General features: G+C 40.5%; 3 protein-coding genes across 4 annotated transcripts; 2 read left to right on the forward strand and 1 right to left on the reverse strand.

Moving 5' to 3' along the window:
• The first annotated feature begins 2,585 nt into the window (after positions 1-2,585).
• aqp7 (aquaporin 7) lies at positions 2,586-7,682 on the forward strand. Its single transcript, XM_006784552.3, has 7 exons — positions 2,586-2,674; positions 2,812-3,012; positions 5,989-6,115; positions 6,202-6,339; positions 6,718-6,836; positions 6,984-7,201; positions 7,340-7,682. The coding sequence occupies exons 2-7, from the start codon at positions 2,875-2,877 to the stop codon at positions 7,524-7,526; spliced, it is 927 nt and encodes a 308-aa protein (XP_006784615.1). The 5' UTR covers positions 2,586-2,674; positions 2,812-2,874; the 3' UTR covers positions 7,527-7,682.
• A 397-nt stretch (positions 7,683-8,079) lies between these two features.
• tpgs2 (tubulin polyglutamylase complex subunit 2) lies at positions 8,080-12,091 on the reverse strand. 2 transcript variants are annotated; one of them, XM_087840629.1, is made up of 7 exons: positions 11,822-12,091; positions 11,636-11,715; positions 11,453-11,540; positions 11,165-11,335; positions 10,881-10,994; positions 10,609-10,772; positions 8,080-10,215 (listed from the first exon to the last, which is right to left on the reverse strand). In XM_087840629.1, the coding sequence occupies exons 1-7, from the start codon at positions 11,886-11,888 to the stop codon at positions 9,997-9,999; spliced, it is 903 nt and encodes a 300-aa protein (XP_087696755.1). In that variant the 5' UTR covers positions 11,889-12,091; the 3' UTR covers positions 8,080-9,996. The 2 variants fall into 2 exon arrangements, with proteins under 2 accessions (XP_087696755.1, XP_006784613.1); XM_006784550.3 differs by having other exon boundaries at positions 11,165-11,305; positions 11,822-12,086.
• A 27-nt stretch (positions 12,092-12,118) lies between these two features.
• Positions 12,119-26,387, forward strand: kiaa1328 (KIAA1328 ortholog). The gene is made up of 12 exons (XM_006784551.2): positions 12,119-12,207; positions 12,585-12,620; positions 12,704-12,945; positions 13,778-13,878; positions 14,024-14,139; positions 18,128-18,252; positions 19,304-19,686; positions 19,782-20,000; positions 20,146-20,241; positions 20,330-20,421; positions 20,586-20,694; positions 25,770-26,387. The coding sequence occupies exons 1-12, from the start codon at positions 12,153-12,155 to the stop codon at positions 25,996-25,998; spliced, it is 1,803 nt and encodes a 600-aa protein (XP_006784614.2). The 5' UTR covers positions 12,119-12,152; the 3' UTR covers positions 25,999-26,387.
• The last annotated feature ends 701 nt before the right edge of the window (positions 26,388-27,088 follow it).

A 27,088-nucleotide genomic window follows, 5' to 3' on the forward strand; every position in this document is an offset into this window, starting at 1 on the left:
CCCTGCAGGAGGACTGGCCACACCTGAAGTTCCTGCCACACACCTGTTGGTGGTCAGGGCTCGTCGGGGGAGCTACTTAGGAGAGTGTTGGAGCTCCCACCAGCGTGGATCATTGAGTTGTCTACCCAAGTTAGTGTGTGTCAGTGTACGACGGTGCAGTTCGTGTATGCCTGCCGGGGTTGGTGTTGATGGCTGTTTTTGTGGTTTTTCCCCCAGGTGGAAGAGTGGACCAGAACGGCAGCACGCACAGGGTGTGTGAGAACACAACAGCGGGGAGCACGAGCACAGGTGTCGGAGGGGAGCACAGACACGGGATTCATGGGAGCAACGGGGAGTTATTGTGTTTACAGCCTTCACTGTAAATAAAGTGCACTGTTTGCATCGCAGAACCATGCGTTTTGGGTCCTCATTCCCCCATATCCCCACGATCTGCCAGCCAGACCGTTGCATTATGGATAAAAGATCACAAAGTGCTTCACACAGAGATAACGAATTATAAAACAAAAACAGACAAAAGTTAACGCAATGCAATTCTAAAAAGATGTGTTTTTAGTTGTTTTTTAAAAGAGACTACTGAGTCCACAGATCTTATGCTCAGCGGGAGAGAGTTGCACCGTCTGGGAGCCACAGTGGCAACAGCTCTGTCTCCCTTAGGTCTCAGCCTTGCATGCTAAATAACAAGTGGGTCACAAGTGAGTACTTAGATGTTTTGGTCAGAAGCCTAGCTGCAGCATTTTGAACAATCTGTCTCAGTTCTGGGTCATTCTGATCCAGCATTTTCTGTTTCTTATGTTTTTGGTATTCTTCTGTATTATAATTAATGTTCTGATTCTTTAGCTATCCTGTGTTGATCATTATTATTCTATGTTCCAGCTTATTCCGGTTTAGGGTTTAGTTCTTAGGTTTAGTTCTTATGCCCTCATGTTTAGTTTAGGTTTAGTTCTGTGCTTAGTCTTTTCTGCCCGTGTGTTCCCTCTGTGTAAGTCCGCGTTTCTTAGTCTGCGTCTTTGTGAATTGTTTCCTGTTTTATTTTGAAGGGTTATGTCTTATGTCTGTGTGTCTAGCTTCGCTCCCCCTGTCTCGTTAGCCCTAATCCCTCCCAGCTGTGTCTCCCTCCTGTTTTCCACTCCCTAATTACTCCCCTGTGTTTGCCTTTCCTCTCTGCTGCGTCGTACCCTCAGATTGTGCCTGTGTGTTTCTGTTTTCAGCGGTCTGTGTTCAGTTCATGTTTTGTTTATCGCCAGCAATAAAGCTATGGTTTTCAGTTGCAATTTGAGTACTGCTTTCGGATCACCTACGCCTGCCCGCACACAGAGCTCTGACACAATCTGCAGACAACCCATGCCCCCCTTTAGACTCACCCCTGTTTGTTGCAGGTGTCACGGGCCACAGTGATAGAAAGTGGGCTAATTTAAACATGGTATCAGACTAAATTAACAGTTCATCTGCATATTATCAGTATTTCTTTTTAAAAACCAGGGCCTGCCTGGGCTTATTGTTGTCAAAATCTGTATTCACATACATGCTCCTAGATACATGTTTATCGCAGGTCTATTTTATTCCCAAATGTGGGTGAAACGTTTATATAGAATTTAAACGAAGCGTCGAAAAATTTGCCTTGAGGACTTTTTTTTTTTTTTTTTATCATCGAGTTATTCGAATTATGCAATGAATCATTGCAGCCCTAAACTATAAACATCATTAGTCAGTCTGAGTGCACATTTAAGCATACTAAGATTGAATAAACGTAGCATTGTTTTCAAAGATCAAAGACATTACAATTAACTTTTCAGGGAACATGAGCATAAAATTTCATGGCAATCCACACTGTCACGCCATTTACTACAGACTCAGGTTTAGTTAGGTTGTTTATGACTGTGTGAGCAAGCTGTGCGCTGAATTGCCCTTTTTTGTGCGATCAATAAAATAAACAAATCTGAAACAGCTGAAATCAATAAATACCACATTTATACTGAAGTAATGAGTATTGGTGAAAATCAGATTTTGCAGCTTTGTGTGTATTGATCAACTTTTATCACCTACAAACTTCCAAAGTTGTAGCCATCGTAATCTACTTTTCAGTTTTTGTTGTTGTGTTTCTTTTGCTTATTTAGGGTAGAAAAAGCATGTGTGGACTTTGTAATGCTACTGTGAAGTCCAGATAGTGTGTTACTGTAGTAGCCTTGCTTCAATCAATAGTTTATGCTGTTTTGAACCCACTTCAGTAATGCAAGGTGCAAAGTGTAAGTGTAGATGTAAAGTGCATTTCACATAATCAGAAGTATACAGAACATGCACAAAACAACATGGAACAATTAAACAAAGTCTACATAATAATTTCAAGGTAGCTTTTTGTTGCTGTAAAAGCCATAAATAATAATATAAAAAATAAAGAAATTAAAAAACATCTTATTCAGCCTTTTAGTAAGTTAACTTGTAATGAGTTTCAGTTCTGAATAAAGTACTCCACAGATGTATTTAAAGTGTTTTTATTATGACAAATCTGACAGATAATCAAGCACAGCAGGGTGTGTGTCACTGTATCTTTGGCCATTTCCAGGGGGAGGGGAGAGAAGAAGGGGGTGGAGGTGGGTGAGAGTGTGTTGAAGCCTTTAAATTGTGGACAACTTCCAATGGATGTGAGTGACAAAGAGAGACTGAGAAACACAATTAGGTAAGTGAGTGGAAAAAGGGTAACTTTTGAGGTCAGGAGACAAAAAGTTGGTCTTGTTTGCAAAGTACTGTGTGCCAGACACTTCATAAATTTTTCAACCATGGCTGAATGTGTCGTTTTCTTTCTCATTCAAAAAGGGAAAAAAAAGTCCTGAGGTAGGAAGGAGAGAAGAAGAGGAAGAAAAAGTAGAAGAAGAAGAAATGAAGGACTTGGCGCAGTCAGTAAAACCCGGGGTGTTTCAGCAGAGGGGAGGTAAAGTAACTCGATCCAAAGTTTGGCTAAAGAATGAACTCATTCGTGTGGGACTTGCTGAATCACTTAGCACATATGTCATGATGGTAAGAATACAGTATTATCACAAGATTTCTGAAGTGTCATATGCTTTCAAATAATAATATGTAATATTTCATTAAAAACTGTAAAAGCACCTCTCAAATCCATGATTCTGCTGACATTTTGACTTTTCATTTATCGGGTCTTCTTTCTGTTTAGAACCTAATTGCTTATCTGTAGCACCCATATGCTATTAATCATTAATGTCGTGCTCTTTATCCTGATAAGTTGCAACATTCTCTCAAATGCACACACATAAGCACTATTAACAGTCACATTGTCAGTTTCAGTGAATGAACCTGAGAATCTAGTATTATTATAGAGTAATAGTCAGGCAGCGAGCCAGCTGAAGAGGTTTCCAGAAGTCACACGTCAGCTGTCAGCTGTTACAATAAACCTTTTACTTAGAAGCCTGGAAGAAAAACACATGCAGTGATAACATGATGAACATGGGAAGTGTAAATGCCTGAATGTGAGCACAAAAGAATTGCACTTACTGTGTTTGTAATTAGGAATCCTGACATAAACAAAATACTCGTGACTTTGTTGGAGGAACCACACTTTTCCTGTTTCCTGAGAGAATGGCTACAGTTTTTCAGTGTCAGCATTTTTTTTTACCCTGATAACACAGCCGCTTGCACTGAGTTAAAAGCAAGATAATTCAGTAGTGTGGTGTCTTTTACATTTGTGCAGTACCATAATTAAAATGAAAATTAATTGTGCAACTCAGCCTTTTAACTTTTAAGTAAGAAAGAAAATGTTACTTACACAGTATGTTTAAAACTAAGGTACTTCTAGAAATAATTAAAACAAACAAACAAAAAAAAAAACTCCCAAAAAACTTAACTGGCTTTTTGCTACTTACCTCCGTCAGAGAGGTAATTCTTTTGGTAGCATTTGCGTGCGTGTCAATCTGTCTGTAAGCAAGACAGCTCAATTCTGATAACACTTTCTAGGCGTGTAGATAAGATCATGTTAATATGGCATTAAAATCTGGCTTACATTCACTAAAGCCTTCTAGGAGAATTAAATTATTCATCGGTTGAAAAGTTACAAAAAAACCTTATAACTTAGAAACTATGACGCTTACAAGTGTGATGTGTATTGTGAACATATAGTACCGTAGTACCGTATACAGTTTTAAAACATGTGAGAACAAAAATGTGTGTGAACAAAGAAAATAAACTGAATTATACTATTCTCTTAAAAGTAAATTCTGCCCAGAGAGTGAGCTGCGTTGTGGAGGTTTAAACTCTCAGAGTGCTTCTTGTTTACATCCAGTGCATCCAGAAAGTATTCACAGCGCTTCCACATTTTTGTCATGTTACAGTGATATTCCAAAATGGATTCAATTCATTTTTCACCAAAAAAATTCAAAACACAATACTCCATAATGACAAAGGTAAATAAAAAACAAACTTGAAATGTTTAAAAATAGATATAAAAATAAAAAAAGCAAAACTATAACATGTACATTAGTATTCACCACATTTGTCGTGACACTCAAAATTGAGTGTCCACTGAGCCTCTGATGTTCAACTGGTGTTTCGACAACTTCCACCTGTGGTAAAGTCAGCCAACTGGACATGATTTGGAGAGGCACACACCAGTTTGTATGATGTCCCACAGTTGACAGTGCATGTCAGAGCAAAAACCAAGCCATGATGTCCAAGAAATTGTCTGGAGACCTCTGAGACAGGACAGTTTCAAGGCACAGAGCCTCAATTATCTGGCTCCAGGTTATTCCATTTTGGAATAGCCATAGTTAGGAAGCTAATGAAGAACCCAATGGGCACTCTGACAGAGCTCCAGTGTTGCTCTGTAGAGAGAGGAAAACCTTCCAGAAGTACAACCATTTCTGTAGCACTTCACCAATCAGGCCAGTGTGGTAGTAACCAGACAGAAGCTACTTCTCAATAAAAGTCAAATGACAGCCCACCTGGGATATGCCAAAAAGCATCTGAAGGACTCTCACACCATGAGAAACCAAATCCTCTGGTCTGATGAAATAAAATTTGAACTCAGTAGTAAAATGGTGGCAGCATCATGCTGTGGAATGTTTTTTTTCAGCAGCAGGAACTTGAATGAATGAATGCGCAATATACAGAGACATCCTGGATGATAATGTGCTCCCAAGAGCTCTGGACTTTGGATTGGGCGAAGCAGCTCTATTCCAACAGGACAACGACCCTAAGCACAAAGCCAAGATGACAAAGGAGCGGCTTTGGCACAGCTCTGCAAATGTCCTTAAGCAGCCCAGCCAGAGGGAAGGAACCTGTCCGAAAATTACTGTAGAGCCTCTCAAGCTCCACCAAGTTGAATGAGGAGTGCTGGTTCACCAAAAACAAAAGGCTTGAGGCTGTAATTGCAGCCAAAGGTGCTTCAACAAAATATTTTGCAAAGGCTGTGAATACTTTCTGGATGCACACTATATATTTGTTGAGTGGCTTTCCCTACATCATATCAAGATGGTGCACAGGATTTTTAAAAAATGTTTTGTTAGACAATTCCATTGCTGGAGAGGGAAAAGCTGTACAGGAAATTATGTTTATGTTGCTTCAAGACTGTAACTGTGGTCCAACTCCTCGCATCCTGGCAGCATTCAGTGTAGTGGTGGCTGATACATTGATGAGCTGATATCTTGTCATATGTCAACAAGACAAGGATCTCAGGATGAGTTTGTTTTTATAGCCAAATATTTACAGTAAATTGAGATATTTTACAGATGTTTTACAATCATTACTATTAGATTTAAAGTGGCAGAATAATAGCAACCAAACAGCTGACAGTGTTATACTATAAGATTTTTTACAGTGAGAAACTGCTGTTGTAGATTACAAAAGAATCCGGCTGCCAGCACTTAATCACAGTTTGCCTCAAACATTTCTTACGTTGTGAAATAAGCTTCCTGGAAAGTATTTCTTGTAATCTATTTCTATGTTTGACTGCATAAATGATATATGGGTTCTCTTTGTCTCCAGTCATTGGGTTTGGGGTCTGTGGCCCAGGTAGTGACTGGTCAGGGAGCTTTTGGACAGTACCTCAGCATCAACCTGGGTTTTGGACTGGCTGTTGCCATGGGGTCTCATGTTGGAGGGAAGATCTCGGGTATGAAAGATGACGACATCAAAACCTATGAAATGTTTTCCAATTGTTGTTCAGCAGTCATATTTTGCTCTTTTGATCTGTTTCAGGGGCTCATATGAATGGAGCTGTATCATTCACAATGTGTGTGTTTCGCCGCCTCCCGTGGAAGATGCTACCTCTTTATATTTCGGCACAGCTATTGGGATCATTTCTTGCAGCAGGGACAATTTATGCTGTCTACTATGGTGAGGAAACGCAACAGTATGTGTTAAAAAAATAGGTATCTAGGTCACTTTAAGGTTCAAGAACAAAGAAGCAAAGTCTCAGGAAATCGGCCCATGCATGATTTAAATTTAAAGCTTATCTGATGTTTTTCTGCATCTACACATCTGGAACACATTATGAAGAGGCCCACTAGGCTGTACTGCACCATCATGTGTCCTAAGCGGCAAACCTCCTAGAACAAGTATTATAAAAACCACATGGAAAACAACTCATACAGATCTGGAGGCACTGTTACTGAAGTTATTGTGTTTTTTGTACCAAAAAAACACACCCCAGTATTGCTGCGATTTCTTGGAGTCACACAACTATCACGATTTATCTGTGTGATACGTTTGCAGAAGCCATTCATGACTACTGTAGAGGAAACCTGACTGTGACTGGTGAGAAGGCCACTGCTGGTATCTTTGCCACCTATCCTGCTCCATACCTCTCTCTGATAGCTGGATTTTTTGACCAGGTAGCACTGAAAGTCAACTAAAGCTTCATAGTTACAACTCTCCATCATCAGACATAATCAGCATGAATGATTTCCTTTACTGGATGGCTTTCTACACGGTTATCTTTCCGTACTGATGTTTTTGTTCTATGTGTGTGTCTGGGGAAGGTATTTGGCACAGCGATGCTACTACTGTGCCTTATGGCTCTATCCGACCAGAAGAACAAACCAGCGCCAGCAGGAAGTGAGCCTGCATTTGCGGGTTTCCTGGTGCTTCTCATTGGCATTTCTTTGGGTAGCAACAGTGGCTATGCCATCAACCCCACCAGAGACATCGCACCCAGGGTTTTCACTGCCATGGCAGGCTGGGGATCTGATGTGTTCAGGTACACAAAAAGGCCATATCATTTTCTTTTGCTCTTTCCACCTTAATCAAGGATTAGTCAAGAATAAAACCCCCCAACTACTTTTCATTATTAATTAACTATTTACTTTTTTGTGGTTTGCTGCCTTTATCTGTGTAGGGCTGGAAATGGATGGTGGTGGGTGCCTCTAGTTGCCCCCCCTATTGGAGGAGTCCTTGGAGCAGGGCTATACAAGGCTGTTGTGGAACTGCATCACCCACACCTCTCTGAAGCGGGTGGAGAGATGGTTGAAGAAGCTGTCCCTCTGGATAAAGAGATAAATACCATTGAAAATATGTGTGTGTGACACCCTAGCTAAGTTGACAGCTAAGTGAATAGCTCTATGAAGATGCAACATTCAATGAAGGTAAAGGGTTAAAAAGCCCAAAACTAACTTGTTAGATGGGAGACAGAAGATGATTAGCAAACAGGGAGTGAAATAAAGATTTGTTTAAATCAAAAATGCTCACCGTGTTTTACACAATTTCAACATCAACTTAAGCTGGGTGTGTTGAGTTAATTTTCCCAAGTGGCAACATGGGAAACTGAGACTGTTGTGGAGGGCTGGACCAATAAGATGAACTCAGTTCTGCTCAATATTAATTATTCCTTTATAATCTGCTACTGGTAAGAGTAGATGTTACAATTAGACCCTAATTGTGGTCTCTTGGGAAAATTAATTGCCCATCCCTGAATTATTCTTCTAGAGTTAGTGTAAATGATAGACTACAATACATATAAGATATACACTATTAGACATTTTGACTCACTGTGCTCGTTACTATACGCTACAATAAAAAGGTTTGAGACAAACATACGGTCACTTTAAAGATGAAAAATTGACAAAACCACACTTGCTCACTCATGTTGTTTTTATTACTGCAATAGCAGCTTATGTAACCTTAGAAGACATAAATATCATTCACTTTAACACTCAACAGGGGACTACTTCCACAACTGTGGAAAAACTTAAGGGTGTGCAAAGAGAAGCAAACAGCCTCCATACACTGGGATCATATATTTTTTTGAAAATCTAACACACAGTAGGAGATGACTCCTCACCGCTTGAAAGGACAGCGACAAAACCAAATACAGACATTTTTCTTTCTAGCATTCTTGTGCACAGCAGCCTATAGACAAAAAGTACATACTAAAAAGTACTTGAACCAAAACTGTAGATGTGAGATTGGGTCTACTGAGCTTTATACTTGTGTTACAAGAGCCATTATCTAAAGCGCTTACCCAATTTAGAATCGGTAGGTGGGGTCTGTGGCAGGGGTATTGGCTGAATTAAACTTCTCTGGTGATTCTTTGTAGGGTCGACAGGGTTTACCTACGTATGTGGCTGATGTTGTTGCGGGTATTCAGGCTTGTGCGTGGTGCGTGTGATCATGTCCCGATCTATTAGATGCAGTGCCAGCCACAAAAACGTAGCCAGACATGCATAAGAGGAATCAGTGGTACTAAACGGACCATCTGGTGCGATGTATAGTTGCTTATGAAGGGAGGCGCACGTCAGGTTAGGGCAAGCACTACGTTGTTGGCTTTCATAGAGGTTTGTTGTTTTGACATACCTGTGGCGAAGACTTAACAAAGTAGAAATCATGTGAAACAAACACAAGATAACCATTCACAACCTACAGCCAGTTTAGAGTCACCAGATAATCTGATGTGAATGTCTGTGGAAGAAGCCAGAATATCTGGTGAGAACTCGCACAGGCACAGGAGAACATGCAAACTCTGTGGATTTGAACGCAGAGACCTTCCTCGCAGTGAGGCTCACTGTGGCCCTGAACTGCTAAAATATACCTTTGATATTAATTCACTCATGATAAATAATCTGTGTTAGAAACAGTGTTCATTTATAAAGTTTACATTACAGAGCAGCATTCATGAGGCACTGCAGTAGTACAATGGCCAGTTAGTAGTCCTTTTACAATGTAACAGGTCACGTTTTAGGTTTGTCTTCACACTTATGTGGTTTAATGTTTCATAATGAAGCTCTAAAAGCATCTGTTGAGTCCTATACATTAGTTTTCAACCTGTCAATTACCTGTTCGTATTATCAATACATATAGGGTGTGAGCTACACAGCATTACATTAAGTCTTCTTGTTTCCTTAAGTTTACAGTTATTAATATAAAGAGATGTGTTATCTAGCCATTTCCGCACTTTACAGTATTACATGCTGCATGTAGAATTTACATAATGCATTCAGAAATCAAGCCCACTGAAAACAGCAGCACTTATAAACTCTGGTTCTGGTTACAGCAGTGGTACAGTTATATTGTACATCTGTCTGCTTTGATTTTATGATTTTTTTTAACCATAAGCTGTCAGTAGTGAACATTACATTAAAGGAGTTTATAAGTACTGAATATACACTGATACAACTCTCTGTTAAATCAAAGACTAATTACTCTGGCAACACTTGGCATCAAAAGGTGGATAAAATTCAGGATTGTGTCTTTCTACATGTGAGGGGGATTCATTTTTAACCATCTAAGCCAAGTGTGATGGAAATTGCCATCGTGTCCTCAAACATATAAAGTTTAGAAACATTTTTTGCCTTCAACACTTTTAGTACTATAACTGTATCACCTTTCCAATGTGTCTAGCCAGCAACAACCCTGGCTACATATCAACTCAGCCTTGGCAAACGTGTCAAACAGCACCAAGTCAAACTGAGTCTAGCTCCTGAGGGAACTGGAGACATTTGGTCATGCTGACAGTTAAGGTGTCTTTAGTAGAAATGTCTTCATCGTACGGGTACCTTCTCACCGCTTTGCTCCACTTTGTCTTCCTGCATTGCTTTGGCCCTTGGCTGCGCCACCTGAGTTGCACTGTGTCAACTGCTTCTTCTTGGGGGCTGGGACCTTGGCTTTGCCTTTGAAAGCCTTGGAAGGATCCAGCTTGTTCAGATATAAATCCCCAGCAGGATCCGCCAAACTGAGCTCACAGTTGAAAGTCAGAGGCTGGTAGAGGGATGCCCACTGCTGCAGCAGCAACCAAGATATACATAATTTAACACAATCTACGTAACACATGGGAAAAAAACAAAAAAACAAACCCACACCAAATATGTTTTGAAAATACTACTTAATTTACTAACTGAGCCAGCAATGCTATATCTGATTCTGTGGAATGTATGGCACCTTACGCACATAATTATGCTCTCTGGAAGCAACTTAAAACTCAGTGCTGTGCTAACTTACTAAAATGTTACATTTGCCAGTATTGTAGTAGACTGTGAAAGAATCATCCTGAATAAAATGTATTCATACAACTGCAATGGCCTCACATGTTGTTAATAATATGAATAAATATTAAAAATACAATTTATGTCACAGCACATATTCTGAAAAAAACAGATTAGACACTTTGACTACCTTAGCCTGAGGGCTGGGGCCATATGGGGTGAAGTGATACTGCCACTCAGGCAGACCCAGATGGGTTATCATCAGTCGGTAGTAAGAGGTAAAGGTTGTGGTCAGAAAGTGCCAGCACAGAGAGCGGTCTAGAAACCATATTTCACTTCTCTGAGCAACCACACCTGAAAAAAAGCAAGGATATTAACTTAAGGAACTCAGATTTAAAAAAAATATTTTTAATGTATATATATATCTTATAACCTATAAGATACAATACACAAGCAGAGCACCTGGAGTGCAATTTTTGTAGACTAGGCACACTTTGCCATTCCCACCACAGGAATCCAGCTCGAAGATGCGGCTCCGGGAGTCGAAATGAGGTGCGACGGGCACACGCGCCGACCCTGACAGATAGCATTAATGAATCTTGAATAAATATTTACGGTCCAATCAAGAGCTCATTCATTAGCCTGCTTTCTGCACAACTGAGCACACGTACTGTAAACAAACATAATTGAAAGTGACGTGTTGTAATTGAGGATCCCACATGAGGATCCGGCAGGTGAATATTTACCACTTTCTGTGCCGCTCTCCTCCCAGTCTAGGTCAGCGAGTGATGGCGCATTGGGCAGAGAGAAGAGTGACACGGGCTGGAGCAGCGGGCACAGTCTGGCCACACTATTAATCATCATGCATCCTAAGGGAACACACTCACCTGAAAGACAGCACATCCACACAGTGAGGGCTGTGTGCCAAGAACATAAGAAAAGCTGCAGTGCTATTTTCATTTACAATATTACTTTAAAAACAGACTTTTTTTTTTCTCACTGTGAATGTAGACAGACCACATCAGGACACCTACTGTCTAGTTTAACGCTCCATGTTAGTGTAAAGCCATCAGTTGTCAGATAGAAGTCTCTCAGGTCCTCTGGTAATATACACGTGTTTTTCTGGCAAATAAACACAAAAGATGAATAACACATGACAAAAGTATACTGTACTGCCATATCAATATCTGACATCTACCATGCATCTTCCTTCCCACCTGCTCCCATGACAGCAAACTCCTCTTCTCTGCAGGCTCTCTTTCTGCGAAACGCACGTCCACCACCCCAGGCATGTTCTCTGTCCCAGCAAGGACAAGTTCATGACATTTATTACAATCTATTTTTTCATAGAATTCAATGCTTTGCTAGCTAACGCTCTCAATGCATATCACAATCATACACACCAAGTATCCGAGTGATACCGAGCGTCAGCCTATCGGCAATCTTGAAGCTCTCCTTTGTTTCTTCCATTTGGGTGATTGGGATTACAAATTTGTACAAAACCCAGAATGCATCCTTTGCAGATGTCTGTAGCGCATTCTTCCCCTTGCTCCAAATAGCTCATCTGCGGACGCAAGCGGAGGGAGAAGGGACGCAAAACGGACATGAATTTGCACCAATAGAAAGCCACCCTTCTACAACGCAACCAATGAGATGTTTGCTTGTAAGAGAAAGGCGGGGCATCTATTCCTTAGCAACGCTTGGCTCCCTGGGAGTGGTGGCGGTTGATTCAACATGGCGGCAGCAGCGAAAAGAAGTGAAAATTCGGGGATATTTTGGATGAATGGCGGTACGCTGACTTTTATCGAGCTACATTAGCCTTATCCAACACTTCACAGTTGTATATATCTTACAGGAAGACATAAAGCTTTTCGAAGTAGAGTTATAGTGTTACTTTTACGTCCGTACTAGAAAGTTGTTTTCTCTGAGGAAGTGAGAGAGCTTGTAGCTAATTATAGTTAAGATAAAGATTGCTCACCTAACCACTTATTTCAAGTTGATTTTGGATAGTTTGTTATTGATGATAACTGTATTCATGCTACCTCTTACATTGAGTTAGTCCTGCTAGGTCTCCCAATACAGAACAGAGCAAAAAGAACACTGTAAAAGCCATCTGCAGCTGTTTAATTTGAGTGTCTCCATCCTCTTTTTGTTATGCCCACACAGTGTCAGATGATGAACAGCCTTTGGTGTTTATTCCTGGTGAGTTCAGTGATAAACAGTTTCTGAAAACTGTAAAACTTTATATAGAGTGGCTCTTATTGTTGTCCTCTTAACATCCTCAGGGGTGGACGGAGAGGTGAAGTCTCAGGCCCCTTTTAACCTGAAACCACTCAGTACCAGTACATCCAAGAAAAGAGGCCACAAGATGGGAGAGAAGAGCACTTCTGACTGCAAAAAACAGGCCAAGCAAAGGAGAGAAGTCAAAAACCAAAGTGATCACTCGGGGGTTTATACTAAGGAGGACGTGTCTGTTCACCACAATGCTGCTGTGATGACACCTCAGACTTTTCTTCCGGTTTCACAGGTATCATAGGATTTTTTTCCCCCATGCGGCTGAACTTTTTTGATTAAATGGCAATATTTAATGCACTGAATTTAAATTAATATAGTGCTTTTTTTTGTCTCAAATAAACCCACTGGCCACTTCATTAGTGACGCTTTGCTAATATCAAGTTGAACACCCTTTTGACTTCTGAACTGCCTTAATTCTTCATAAATTCAACAAGGGGCTATAAAGATTCTTTAAAGATTTTTGTCCATATTGATGTATTAGCATCACACAGTTGCTTCAAATTTGCCACTTGCACATCAATATTGTCAATCTCCAGGTTCGCCAAAACCCAAAGGTGCTCTTTTGCATTGTGAGCTGGTGACTTTTGGGGCCATTTGAGTAGTAAACTCCTCATCATGTTCATGAAATCAGTTTGAGATTATTTGAGCTTTGTGACATGTCATGTGACAGAAGATAGCACACTGGTCATAAAAAGATGAACATGGTTAATACTCAGGTAGACTTTAGTGTCACACCACTGCCATCATGCTAATACAATGCAGGATGGATTCATTCTTTAATGTTATTTACTCCAAATTCTCAGACTACCACCTGGATACCACAGAAGAAATCGATACTCATTAGACCAAGCAATGTTTTTAAATGTTCTATTGTCCAATCTGATGGTTTGAAATGAAGCAGGTCAACTAGACTGCATGAATTGCTGTCATATGATTGGCTGATTTGAACCTAACAAACAGATGAATTTGTTTAATATAGTGGCCAGTGAGTGCATATAGAAACAGTATTGCTACTCTTTATTATTAAATCTGTATGTTTAACTCTTACTCTCATATTCTTAAAGGTCATTTCTGAAGTTAGCAAAGCAAAGAGTGAGGTCTGTCTGAAAGACCTTTGTCCTGAAGATAAGCGACGAATTGCAAATCTCATTGAAGAACTGGCTAGGTATCCAATGTTATTATCTTTTATGAATTTAACAATTTATAGTGATGGAAATTAAAATGTATTTTATTAACTCCTCATATGTTTTCCTTCTCTTTTTTTTTTTTTTTTTTTTTTTAAAAATGTCTTTTGTTTCCCTGTTCTCTAGAGTGAGTGAGGAGAAAGAAGAGTCGGTGCGGCGTCTGAAAGATGAACAGGGAAATTTTGAATGCAAGATTCAGCAGCTAGAGCAACAGAACCAAATCATAGCACAGGAAAGGGAAAGTATCCTTTCAAAGCAAGCAGACAGCTGCGATGTATAATACCCTGCTTTTCCTAATGGGCCATATGAAGTGATTTTTTTTTTTTTTTTTTTTTTTTTTTAAATGAAATAATAAGGCTGCGGATGCTCTTTTGAGAGCTGCATTGGGTTATGTTTATAATCAGTGAAAGCAGATCTGCTCATCTCGTTCTGTCTGAATGTTTGTCAGACAACTTGACCTTCTTTAAAGATGTTTGTTTAAACTATTTTGGAACATGCATCTTCACGTGATAAGGCTGCTGCAAAGACACCAAAAAGGAGTTATTGTGCTAAAGCTGATATTTAAAAAAAACCCAGAAGTAAAATATATTTAAGAAAAGACATTTCATAGAGCCAACACCTTGTGGCTCATTATGGTACTTTCTGTATATGATTGTATTGTGTGTGCTGTTCAAAAAGAAAGTCTGCAGGGGGCAGTGTTGTCTCAGGCAAGGCTATTTACAGTCTTTGGGCAAGAACCTTCAATCTGATACAAAAGGCAGAGAAGTAGAGCAGATGAATTTATATTACTTGATGTCTGCTGCAGTTGTCTTTTGCGAGTGCTTGTAGCTTATCCGCTGTTGTGTACAGAATCAATTTCATGGTTGGAGCCGTGCCCTAAACCATCTAAATCATCTTATCATCCAAAGATGAATTTTCATATTCACAGAGAAGACCACAGTATTTTCTTTTTACCATGTTTTTTTTGTCCCCCTCCCATACTATTCAGTGTTAGAGAATATCTCTCAGTTTCTCCTGTAGAAAATGAGATCAGACAGGTCAGCACCTGATTCTTGTTGGTCTAACATGTCTAACAGTGCTCGAGTTGTAATGCTACACCCCAATCTGCTGTCTTCATAACAATTCTGCTCAGGTCAAACTAGAGTATGGCCAGCAGTCAATTTAGGTTAAAAACACTGCGAAATATGAAGAGTAATTGACCCGGCTGGTAAATTGCACGATTGGCAACGGCGGCGGGGAAAATTAGGAAAGCACAACTCAATTAAAGGCACTTTGGCTTGGAGACTTGGCATTTACACCAAACTTCTAAACTCCATTAAAAAGGTATTTGAGAGGAAAAAGTGTTCGGATCCAAGCACCTCCGGGGGGGGAGAACGTAGTCTTTTAAAGTGTGTGCAAGAGTCACGAAGGCTCTTCTCAGGCAGAAGGTTTCAGCACTTCTCCGAAAGGTTAAGGAGACACCAAAGGCAAACACACTGAATGAGAGTCTTGTCAAGTCTAATTCCATTACGCCTTAGCTTATCTTATCTCACCAAGATTCAGGGATGTCAGGGGTATAAAGAATGTAGGACTATACCTTAGCCCCAAGCCAACTAGGATGAGAAGGAAAAGTACCCTTGATATTTGGGATGTTCAGCTGACATTTGGAGCTGACTGGCACACAGGGCTGAATTTGTGTTTCAGATAGAAAGGATGCTTTTTTACTTCAGGGCATGTTGGCACGAGCACAAGTCAAGGTGGCGTTAGTAACATGGTATACTGTTTTACTTTCTGTATCCAGAACAAGGCACAGCAGGTGCTACATGTAATGCCACTTATTGAGCTGAAACAATTGGAGGGAATCCTGAGGCCATGGAGAGAGGGACACAACAGTTTTGGTAGGTGTGCCATTTGACATATTCCATAGACACCAGCCAGTTTGTACTGATGCCAGGTCGTGCATCTGTTCCTCAGAACTGCTATTACTTTAGAGTTCTGATCAATGAGTCTCGAAGATGGCTGAGAATGGTTTTCTTCATCTTCACTCTTGGAAATTTCCAGACATTTTCTAAAATAACTGTAAGATGATGTGTGGAGTTATGTATTGTGAGATTTGGCATTCATGTCTCTTTTTCAGATTCAGCAGTATTGAAGCAGTAATGTAAACCGTCTCCTTCTATTAATTCCCCGCCATTTCTTCCTTACACACATTCATACTCTCACACATATTCACACATCCGTCTCCGCCCCCATACCTCTCACATTCCAGCTCAGGCTCAATCTGTTTGGCACACTGTGCTAAAGCAGGTTTTAAAATATTCCCCCCTCCTGTGCAAATTTGTTCCACCTTGAAGTGGATTTCATTATTTCATTTGAGCCTCGGCCTGACAGGGAAGTGAATCATTTTGACAGACCCCGTCTGAAGCCTCTTCAACCCAAGCCCTTGATTCTGAGTATTTTTGGAGCAGGGGGGAGGAGTAAGTCATTGTTGGCACTTTGCAGCTCTGATGTAAACTAGGGGCTTGCTGAGAGCTTGGCCCCCATTGGCTGGTGTCCAAGCCTGTAGAGGAAGCATGTTTAGTGTAGCGACTGGCTGAGAAGTGGAATCTTATCAGTGTTGCGCCACTCGGTTCAGATTACCTAGCACTTGCTATCCAGGGACTGCATTACCCTGTCAACACATTAACACATGTTATGTTCATCTATGCACTGGGATGATATGATGCTGCAGCCTGCTTGGGTGTTCAGCACAGATGGACTTTGCTTGTGTGTTTTAGATTGCGTGTGGTCTCTACTTTGTATGGCGACATAAAGTGGGAATTGCCTTTTATTGTGGTAAAATATGCATTTAAAAAAAAAAAACAAACCCTGAACACACCACACGTTTCCTTGGATTGCAGTGAGGTTTCGTTGTATAAGCATGTTCACTATCTCCCCTTTAGGACTTTTATTCATGCTGCATAAATAGACCTCCCAACACAGGTTTCCGTGATGTGATGTCCTTGTGATGTCCTTAAGTTTTGTGTATGGAACTGCTTCCATGGAGATCAGTGAGGCGGTAGAGGAGCCCTAGTTAGACGGAGGGTTCAATCAAAACATTTCCTCGCATTTTTCTAGTGTTTATGGAAGCTGTTGCATTGCTTTGTCTGGTGTCTGGTCCTCAATTCAAAGTCGTCACCGCTCTCTTCTCTTTCCCTGTGTCTCATTTCCACAGCTTGATTGAAGTCTTCTAACAACCAAAGTGTTTTCTTATGGAGTGTTCTGCCAACTATTCCTTCAATAAGACTCTTCTTTGAACTTTGATTTTCTCTTAAAATGAGGGTTTCTTTTCCAAATAGATGCTGAGAAACTCATCAGCTGGGGGAGCAGGGGCACCATCATAAAAAGATATGGCCTAGAGGAACACACTTTATGGTCAGCTTGGGTGGGAGTGTGTGTACTACTTGCTTTATTGTAGTGTTTGTGTGCGGGCTGTTTACAGTGCAGGTGGGGAATTTGTGCTCTCGTGTCTTGCTGTTTTTATGTTTGTACTAGAGAGTCAGATTGACAATGATTATTGAATGTGTGTGAGTATGTCTGTGTGCAGTCTCTCCATTCTTATGCTCATTATCTTTGTATGTGCGGGTGTGGTGTGGTGCTGCCACTGTCATTAGTGGGGCTCCTGAGGCGCAGCAGTAGTCCCGCTCCAGATTAGTTTTCGTGTGTCTGCCAGCTCTCTGTCTGGCAGATAGCCTGGCGTGGCATTGCCCAGCTCAGCTCAAAACAGCTTGGCCCTGCCCAGATGGTGAAAGCTCTGTGCCACAACAACAACTTTGATTTTGCTGGACTCTTCCCTGTCTTTGTTTTCAGCTTTGCCTTTTCTCTACTTTTCTGGTCCAATGTGTAATTGATTACGGAAACAAGGTTTTAATTCAGATTGTCGATCTAAATCCAGCATCTTCAAAGTAGCACAGGAGAAACTTTTCTTTTATTAAAACTACTTCTCAGCAAAAATTGAACTCGTTAAATAGCTACACGTTAGGGATTTGTAAGATTTATTTATTTATTTATTTTGAATGAAAATGAAAACTCCTTCCTATTTGAATCAAATAGTGAAGCCAGAATTTCTTTCAGTCACACAATTTGATGGAACTCACTGCATGATTTCTCAGCCAAATCTGGGGTGGTGGTTATGTTTTACTCTAAGGGTTTCTTTTGTTTCAGTTTAGCTGTTGTTCTACTTTGTTAGTTACTTAACCCTTGGTCCTCCAGGTCTGCAGCAGCAGTACAAAGAGTGCCAGGAGCTGCTTGGGCTCTACCAACAATACATTTCTCAGCAACAGGCAAAGCTCAATCAGTCCATTGCCCAGCTTAGCCAGCCATCAAGTCACAGCAAGGTAACATATGGGATAAAATGGTTGTGTGTGTGTGTGGTGTGTGTTATAGGTTATATGTACACATATTTCCTATTATGTTTCTATTGCAATGGAAAATGCACAATAAAATGACAGCCATTTTCCTATGGGAGCCACATTCAGGCAATAGCCCTGTTTGCCATCAGTCACATACAAAAAAATCCAGTGGAAACACATGCAAGAGGCATTGTTCCATGGCCAAGTGCCATAATAATTTATAACAAATCACTACAGTCCACAGTCACTACCTCAATATGACTACAACCTAGTAAAAACTCTCTCAAGGTGACACTTTAAAGGCGAAGATGCCTCTCTGGCTGCAGCCTCTGTATGAATGGATGACTTGGCCAACCTCATTGTCCGCAGTGGCTCTGAATAATGTGTGTTTGCCTGCTCTCTGACCCTCAGCAAATTAGTCACAGTCTCTTTCTCAGTCTACTATAAAATGGGCTTTTCTCCTTATGTTTATCTCATAATGTTCATGATCTTTGCTCACCTGTCACTTTTGTTTAGCTGAAAAACACAGGTTTATCCCTTTTATATTACAGCTATACAAGGTCCATGGTGAAATCACCACTTTAGCACAGGAGGATCATCAGTGTCATCATCATATCATTTTCATTACCAGTGTCTACAGAGCACGTGCTCACCTACTACCTTTTATATGAACTGTTCTTTGGGATCTCTTAACTCAGTACACAGCCACAGTAATTATGTGCACAAATGGAAGGAAGTAGACCAAAAAAGATGCCTTGGGTCGCAGCAGCTCACATAGAGTGCAAGTGAAATGTGAGTTCTTGTGAAATTGCTCTTGCAAGCAAATGGGGAGCTTTTACGGCACATAGTAACGCGAGCAAATTAGGTTGCTAAGCGAGGCCTAATTCCGTATTGGTAAATTTCAGCTTTGCAGCCAGCTCTAAATTAAAGTTTTATGGAGCAGTCGAATGTTTTGGCTGAAAAACTCCCATCAGTTTTTCAGAGGCTTCCTTAATGGGCCAAAATACATTAATTGTCCTCTTTGTTCTCTGTCCAGGTGCACAGTAGTGAGAAACTCCCCAATAGGACATCTACAAGCAGAGCTAATAGCTCACTCTTTGATGGCTCATACCTCAGTCCTGCTGCTACGGGAGGACCACAAGCTCGAGCATACAGGAATGGTTATGGAAGAAGAGGAGCAGTACGGACATTTAGGAGCACTGCTTGTCTTTCTTGTGATGGACCGTTAAGTCCAACTCATGGGCCAGTCATACAGCATAATTGTCAAAAAATGGAGTGCAGGGGCCCACACTCATCCCACAGATGTGAGTGTTGTGAATGCAGGGATCAAGGCACTGTCTGTGGAACCCAGCAGCAAAGAATTCACAGTTCCTCTCGTCTGAGCCACCATGATACCTTTAACCAAGATGAGTGTAAAAGGTACAGTATTCAGCCATAGTCTGTTATTCCACATACCAGCATTACTTTCCTTTGGCATCCTTTGGAGATGGCATGTAACATGCATTTGCACATAGGCTCCATAGTGGGAATATCATGGACTCTGGGGCCAAGGAAGCTCTGACCAGGCCTCTGCTGGGTCAGGAGGACTGGGAAGAGAAGAGGCACCAGCTGCTGCTGCAGAAGATGCAGTTAGAGTTGGAGAGAGAGAGGCTGCATGCACGCCTGGCAGAGCAGGAGGAAAGGCTCCAGAGACAGAATCAGCAACTACAGCAGTCACATCTTGATTACAAAAGGTAGAACAGTATCTGCTGTTGACGGTAGTTACTCTGGTACATACATTACGTGTCTGCAATCCTTGGTCTTTTCATATTTTGTGTCATCCTCTGTACTTCAGTTTATACCATTGCAGACTATTTTAACTTGCTATATCTTTGTTAGATTTCAACCAGCTACTCAAGCTGAGGTCAGCACTTCTAATACTAGGAGTGATGTTACAGAAGTGCAGAATCCTTCGCACCAAGATATACCCTCCAGGTAAAGCAAATTTTGTCATATACAGATATTGCACACCAACCAGACACATGTGAAAGGAACATTAATGCATTTTGTATGTTGTCTACAGTGTGTGTGATGATGCAGGAGTACATCCTGGAGGACAGAGCTTTCATGAAAAACATCCAGAAACTGTACCTAATCCTCTGAACAATGGCAGTGGTAAGCTTGTATTTTCAATTAATCAATAAAGTGTTTGCACAGTTTAGCTTGAGACAGGGGAACAGTTTAGCTTGAAATACTTATTTTAGCACTCTCATGTATCACTAAAATACCTTGTTAAACTTTTAATAAAAAAAGAAAATATATCCTTTTCTTGACCTCAGAATATTTAAAACGGCCCACAAAGGACATGGCCACATCTCCTGCTGAATCACCTGCAAGCCTGAGGAAACACACATCAGTATCTGCAAACCAAAAGACTCCAGACACCAGGTAACAAACATCAATAAACAATTTAATAAACATTTATTGTAATAGTTTGTAAGTTCATTAAAGTGCTGTACAATGTTTATAAGGGTGGTCCATTTTTAGCAATTATATTGGATAATGTAGTTCTCAGAAGAACAGTCTGTGTGGTTGAATTATTTATGTTAATGTGTTAAAGTGTTACAGTGTCCAGCATAATATTTTTCCCCTATACTACACAAGAAATACAAAATTTTATGTTATAAAGGTAAATCGAACAAATATTAAGTAACTAAAGCTTTAAAGTAAATGTAGTGGAGTAAATGCTATACCCCTTTTTAGACTCGCCCATAATTTGTGTATCGCTGGGCTGGGGTAGCTGCTGTCTGCTCCAGCAATCATTACAAAAAGTCAGCCAAATTTAAAGACTGTGGCAAACTAAACAAGCAGTTCATCTGCATATCTTGACAGCTTTCATTTGAACAATTTCTTGCTTGCTTCGTGCTGCTGCTGTGTAAAATGCACCAGTGGTGGGTTGGAGCAGCTGAAAAGTAGCTTTTCTTCACATTTATTCTAACTGAACATTTGGGGTGTTGTAGGACTTATTGGTATACTGACTGTAAGAAAAAACACTTCTCATATGTGAGAGTACATGATCACTGAAAAAGCCTTCACTGACCCCAACAGGCCAGCAGTTAGCCAGTCAGGGTCCCCAACATACTTTATTATTATTATTATTATTATTATTATTATTATTATTATGATGTATTTATTTATTAACTGACCCGTCCCCATCAGGCCACCAGTTATGGTGAATCCTGTGCCAGCAGATTTGTGATTAAAAACATATATGAAAAATCAACACAGTTCAAACATCTGAAGGATGTAAGAAGTCATGAATCTGTGTTTATCTAAAATTCTGAACTGAGGGCCCTCAGTTAAGGAATGTTTTCCACAAGGAATTATGGGTGAAATAAAGGTAGCAGCTTAGAAACTAGATGATAAATTGGAGTGTTTTATTAGTGGTCTGTGGCTGCGAGTGTCTTTTCCTCCTGTTTCCAACAAAAAGATTACAGCAGATTTAGAATATAAGTATTTAATTTTTTTCCTGGGCTTGCTGTTGCTGCAGTGTTTGTGGTTAAATGATGACTTTTCTTAGTCTAGCTAACTTTTCGAGCTGCGAGAAGCTAATTGAAGCTTTTTACTGGGCTAGCTAGTGCTGCGGCCAGCCTGTCAGGAGACATGCTGTGTTCCATTAGTCGTCCTAGCAGGGATCCTGCAGCAGGTGTAATTGAACAGACTTCTGGATGCACCACCCCCCCTCTCGCTCAGCCACAGAAATGAGACGAAGAAAGCAGAAGTGAGGGAGAGATGTTAAAAGTGTGTTTGAGGGTGAGAGCATTGGATAAAGTGAAAAATGGGAAGCGAGGAAAGGTAGAGCAGGTTCAGATAGATAGTAGTGGAAACGGTGAGAAAGATGTAAGAAGGGGGGGAGAGGGGATTTGAAGATGGGGATGAATCACTGAGTGCAAGCATTTCCTAAAAATGCAAAGGCCTCTGTACATGGAATAGTAATTAACCTGACTGTGTGTTGTCTTAATGCGTGTGCAGTGTGCATGTTCAGTTGGACTCCAAGGCCGCAGTGGAATTAAATGCAAAAAAAAATATCAGATGCTAAAAAATAATTTGTGATTCTGCACAGCTTTCCTTTAAAGCCATTATTATTTCCACACTGGAGCAATTCTTCTCTGTAATGTCAGATTTCCTCTACCTTCTTGTAAATGCAGTGGTAGATAGCAGATACACTAGCTGTGAGACAGCCTCCCCCTCCTTGTTTTGAAGGATAGTTCTTCAAAACACCTTGAAGTTTCCAACTTCTGACGATTAACTCTTAAATAAAGCAGCGCCTGGTCCAAGTTGAACTGTGAGCTCTAGCAGATGCCCATTAATTCCAGCAGGGGATCTGGAGTATCAGATCTTATTACCATTCATTTTCACCTCCAAAGCCTATTAAAATTGTGCTACTCTTAGATACACAATGTCTTTTCTTTTTTTTTTTGTGTGCCAGTAATGAGGAAGTCTGTGTCTCAGATGCCTTTTGTGGTTTTCCTGCAACATGTTTTTTTCATGTGCATCTTTTCAGATATTTATAATCCTTTGGTAATCCACTGAATCGTATTAGACATATGTCTTTCCCTTAGCTGGTGTTCAAAATACCGAGCATAAAAATAGTTGTAAAAGAATTCAGTGAATGAAGTGAAGGCAATATGTTGTTGCTCTGAGCTCATCAGAAACCTGTCAGAGCGGCCTGACTTTAGCAGATCAGTAATGTGTGGTTTGGTGCTAGTTTTCAAAAATACTTATTTTCATCTGTGGTGGTGGAGGGGGGGTGGGGGTGGAAAATCTTCAATCTTTTATAGCTTTGGTTAGGGAATCATGGGAACAACCACATCAAGTTTTGATATTTTAGGTTGTTTAAAGAAAGAATGGCTTTGTTATCACTATTAAACTTGTGTTTTATTTAAATATCATTAAAGATAAAAAAAAAACCCAAACAAAACAAAACCAAACAAAAAAATCTTACTGAAAAATTCCCCATGTTACCTGAAGCGTTCTCCTTCACTTGGCAACAAAATAGCTCTTGTAACCATCTAATCTTAACCAATTCGATGTTGATGTGCAAATTGCACAACCAAACTGAGGTTAACATTAAGTGACCTTTTTAATCCTTTCATGAATCCTGTGCTAGTTAGTAATGAGACAGTTCCAGCGCACACCGCCCATCTCATCTTGATCCTTCCTGCCATTGCCCGCCTGCTATTGATTGGCTGGGAAATTGACATGCGGGATATACACAGTGGCCATTATAGGTTTTTTATCTTACTGTTTGGACTGCAAATGAAAAGAGGCGCCGGGGCGAGACGGCTATCTTTAATGAAAGAGAGAAGCCAAACAAGCAGTGAAAGTTATGAGTGGGAAGGAGGTGGTGAGTAGCATATGCTGAAGAAATTTTCAGAAAATTTTTATCTGGCCTCATGGAGCTAGAAAAGAGAAACAGAAGCTCTGTAACTGTTAAATTGGGGATTTTTTTTTAAAAAATTTTTATTTTTATCGTGCTCTGAAGACTTCTTGGTATACGAGTTTGAAGCATTTAAAAAATATTTGAAAGCAGAGCAGCGCACATCTACTGTTTCACAGTATTCATTATAACACGTTTTTAAATTTCAAAATCAAGGTGAAACTTTGTCCGAGTCTCCTTTCTGTTACATTTCCTGTCCTAAGGATAAAAGATAAATGCTTTATGCTGGCAATGTGATGTCTCCAGATGCTCTCAAAATGACCCGACATTCCAGGTCCAAAACCTTATTTTTCTCTTTTTTTAAAAAAACAGTGACAGAAACGTGTGTTGCTGCTACTGCTGTCCATGTATTTTATCTGTAAGCACACAGTAAAAATGATTCTGCCAGGACTCCCTTGGGAGATATAAATATCCAGCACCAATTCACAACTTTACTTCACGCAAACTGGAGCCAAGAAATGAAGTTCTTTGTCGCACCGTATGCCCCCTCTGAAAATCTATTGGCATTCTTCTCTTTGGCCTTCATGCAATCTCTGTGCCAGCAGCCCTCCCTCGCCCTACCCATTGCCACCCCCCCAATACTGCTGCCCAAACTATACCCCCTACCCCCCGCACTACCCTTGTTATAGATTGTGACCGCCGGTAAGTGATGCATTATTCATTACCAACATGTCGTTTGTTGATGGATGGCTGTTTGAGAGCCCTGTCCGTTAAATAAATCAACAAATAAAAATGCAAATTCTCACATTTCGAGCGAAGCAACCCAGCCAAAGTCCCTCCCCCACATTCCCTCTCTGCCTCCATCTCTATCCACAAAGCAGCAGTCATTTCCAGACTCTCTCTTACAAGCGGGCACACACACACACTCCTTCTCACTCATGCTCTCAGACTTTCTCCTCTTTTCTCCTTTGCTGTTGACAGGCAGGAGACCAAATGAGGAAGACAGATTTACTTAGTTGAGCTTCTTTTCTTGTTTTTTTTTTTTCTTCCCCCAATCAAATCCCTTTGCTCAAACATGTACATACATGAATTCATGTTGCTAAAGCAAAATATAGCCCTTTAAAAGCCTTTTTCGGCTATTGATATGTGAAGCCTGAAGTTAGTTTGAAAACATGACATATCAAGGTCCATAGTTACGTGTTGAGGAACATAAATGCGCCCCGATTGGAAGTTTCACCACTGCGTCTGTGTGCTGACCACCCGCATGCATATCAACAAGTACATCCCAAGGATCGGCCTTACCTGGGAGAGCTGTGTGCAGAGCCGCGCAATGCAAATCGATGCGGCTTTAAACGAGCAGAGAATTATGTTAGCAACATCAGTCGAGCGTGCTTTAAAGAATTCATGTTTTGTATCTGGAATGGCCGTCGTTCGACTGTGTATACACTGAATAATTTATCAAACCAGCCAGACTGAGGGATTGAATCTCTATTAGCTTAATCTCCCCTGTTTTGGTTTATTTATTTCACCGCACATTCCCCTCATTTCTATTCCAGGGGAGAAGGCACTGGGTTCTCTCCCCCTTGTTCTCTCACACCTGCAAGAAACTGTGTTTTTCTGCTGGGACGCCCCAGTGGTTTCGACTTGTTAACGCTGCTTGTTAGGGTTCAGTAGGCACTTCACCAAGAAAGATTTGTTAACACTTGTATGAAAATATTTGTCGTTCACCTTTCAGTTGTTAACACAGACCACAAGAAAGCAAAACTCTCATCCAAGTGTTTTTTTTTTGCTTTGTTTTTAGCTCTAACTGGATGTTGCTTTGTACATTTGTGATGTCAGTCTCTCAGCTTGCACTGTTTATGTGCCCTCATAGTTAAGCAGAATGTAACTGGCAGACTTTCTGTGTGCATTCCTCTGCTACAATGAAACCACAGTGAGAAAGCTCATTTAAAGTGTTGCCTCTGTACAGGGCTCATAAATGTAGCCTGTGTCAATTCAACCTTTGAAACGAGCTGTGGAGGCTAAAAAAGCAAAAAGGGGGGGGGAGAGAGAAACCTAACCTAAAGTTTTTCTTTTTTTTTAGGTTGGACTTTTCTCTGGTTGAGTTATTGGATATCTTTAGTCCTGTTTCTGCACCTGAGCATTGCAAGACAACCACTCAAAGAGCCAGAGCATTGCAACACAGACCGGCTCATACTGCCCCCAAATCAGTGAGCCGAACCATGCTTACCCCCGGTGGACCTCGTCCTCAGAGCACTCAGCAAGACCTGGAAGAAAGCAAAATACTAGAAGATATTTTCTTCATTTGCTGACGAAAAAAATGAGGAGCATGAAAAAGATTCAGTCACTGGATATTTACCAGCTGTGTCCATTTTTTTTTTTTTTTTAAATAAATGTTTTTCATTTAACTTTTTATTGGCTTTCTAAAATCAGAATCAATGTGACACGGTGTGCATAGATTGTGATATTGGTAGAATTTTTTAAAATACTAATAAATGTTTATTTTTCAAGCCTCATTTTTAAAAAATTGCCAATATGACATATAAGTTTCCACTGTGCATCTGGCTAAAGGATGCAAATTTTATAAATCTCTGATTTACTGGAAATATTATACATAGTCAGTTCCATACACATGTGGCAACTATCCTGTAGCAGACAGCTGGTGCCATTGTGTAAACCCCAAAGTAACGAGGGTAATCTTATATTAAGAAGTTACCAATCAGTAGTAATTATGACACAACACAGAGTATTTTATTCTAGACTGTGCTTTATTATTGGGCTAAGCTGAGACGCATCATTCATTTAGAATTACAAAAGAAGAGTCCAGGGGACCAGAGAATGGTGCAGTCTGGAGAGACGGGGGCGGGAGCCTAAAGCGCGCTGCCCATCAGAAGCTTGGCTCATCAGGAACCTGGCAAAGCTTAATATGCAACATTCATCACCCCCCTCCATATGTGCTGAAATTGGGAAATAGATTTCCAGAACACTTTGAAAACCACATGAAGTAAAATGTGATTCTAGCAACACTACTGAGCTTTAGAAATAAAAATCACTGATAACAGCACCGAAAAAAATAAATGATAGGAACTCAAATTTCTTTTGGATGAAATAGTGCAGTTTTCATTGAATTTTGTTCTCGGTAGAACACGTGAGTTGAACAAGATCAGAGCTCTGTTGAACAAAATGAAGCACAATGGGGAGAATAGGAAGGGAAGGGCAGGGAATACAGTTTTCAAAAGTTGTTTACAATAAACCAGACATTAGTTCATTAAATATTAGCAGCAACTTATACTGACCTCAAGGCGTCTCTTCTGATTGAACAGTTGATTTAAGATGTGTTTAACTAGGGATTACTATTTCCCCCACTTTGCTTAACGGTGGCATCTTATTTTGAAACGATCT

Source organism: Neolamprologus brichardi, chromosome 5, assembly GCF_056152115.1.
Source record: "Neolamprologus brichardi isolate AB-2024 chromosome 5, ASM5615211v1, whole genome shotgun sequence".
Taxonomy (NCBI): domain Eukaryota; kingdom Metazoa; phylum Chordata; class Actinopteri; order Cichliformes; family Cichlidae; genus Neolamprologus; species Neolamprologus brichardi.

What these genes read in the sequence shown, in the direction of transcription:
- aqp7 (XM_006784552.3), top strand. Translation starts at nt 2,875, where the DNA reads ATGAAGGACTTGGCGCAGTCAGTAAAACCCGGGGTGTTTCAGCAGAGG. An exon ending in TTAGCACATATGTCATGATG is followed by an intron (nt 3,013 to 5,988) that starts GTAAGAATACAG and finishes CTTTGTCTCCAG; the next exon opens with TCATTGGGTTTGGGGTCTGT. An exon ending in AATTTATGCTGTCTACTATG is followed by an intron (nt 6,340 to 6,717) that starts GTGAGGAAACGC and finishes ATACGTTTGCAG; the next exon opens with AAGCCATTCATGACTACTGT.
- tpgs2 (XM_087840629.1), bottom strand. Translation starts at nt 11,888, where the DNA reads ATGGAAGAAACAAAGGAGAGCTTCAAGATTGCCGATAGGCTGACGCTC. An exon ending in GTTTGCTGTCATGGGAGCAG is followed by an intron (nt 11,541 to 11,635) that starts GTGGGAAGGAAG and finishes TTTATTTGCCAG; the next exon opens with AAAAACACGTGTATATTACC. An exon ending in ATGGAGCGTTAAACTAGACA is followed by an intron (nt 11,336 to 11,452) that starts GTAGGTGTCCTG and finishes CTTGGCACACAG; the next exon opens with CCCTCACTGTGTGGATGTGC.
- kiaa1328 (XM_006784551.2), top strand. Translation starts at nt 12,153, where the DNA reads ATGGCGGCAGCAGCGAAAAGAAGTGAAAATTCGGGGATATTTTGGATG. An exon ending in GCCTTTGGTGTTTATTCCTG is followed by an intron (nt 12,621 to 12,703) that starts GTGAGTTCAGTG and finishes TAACATCCTCAG; the next exon opens with GGGTGGACGGAGAGGTGAAG. An exon ending in CTTTTCTTCCGGTTTCACAG is followed by an intron (nt 12,946 to 13,777) that starts GTATCATAGGAT and finishes ATATTCTTAAAG; the next exon opens with GTCATTTCTGAAGTTAGCAA.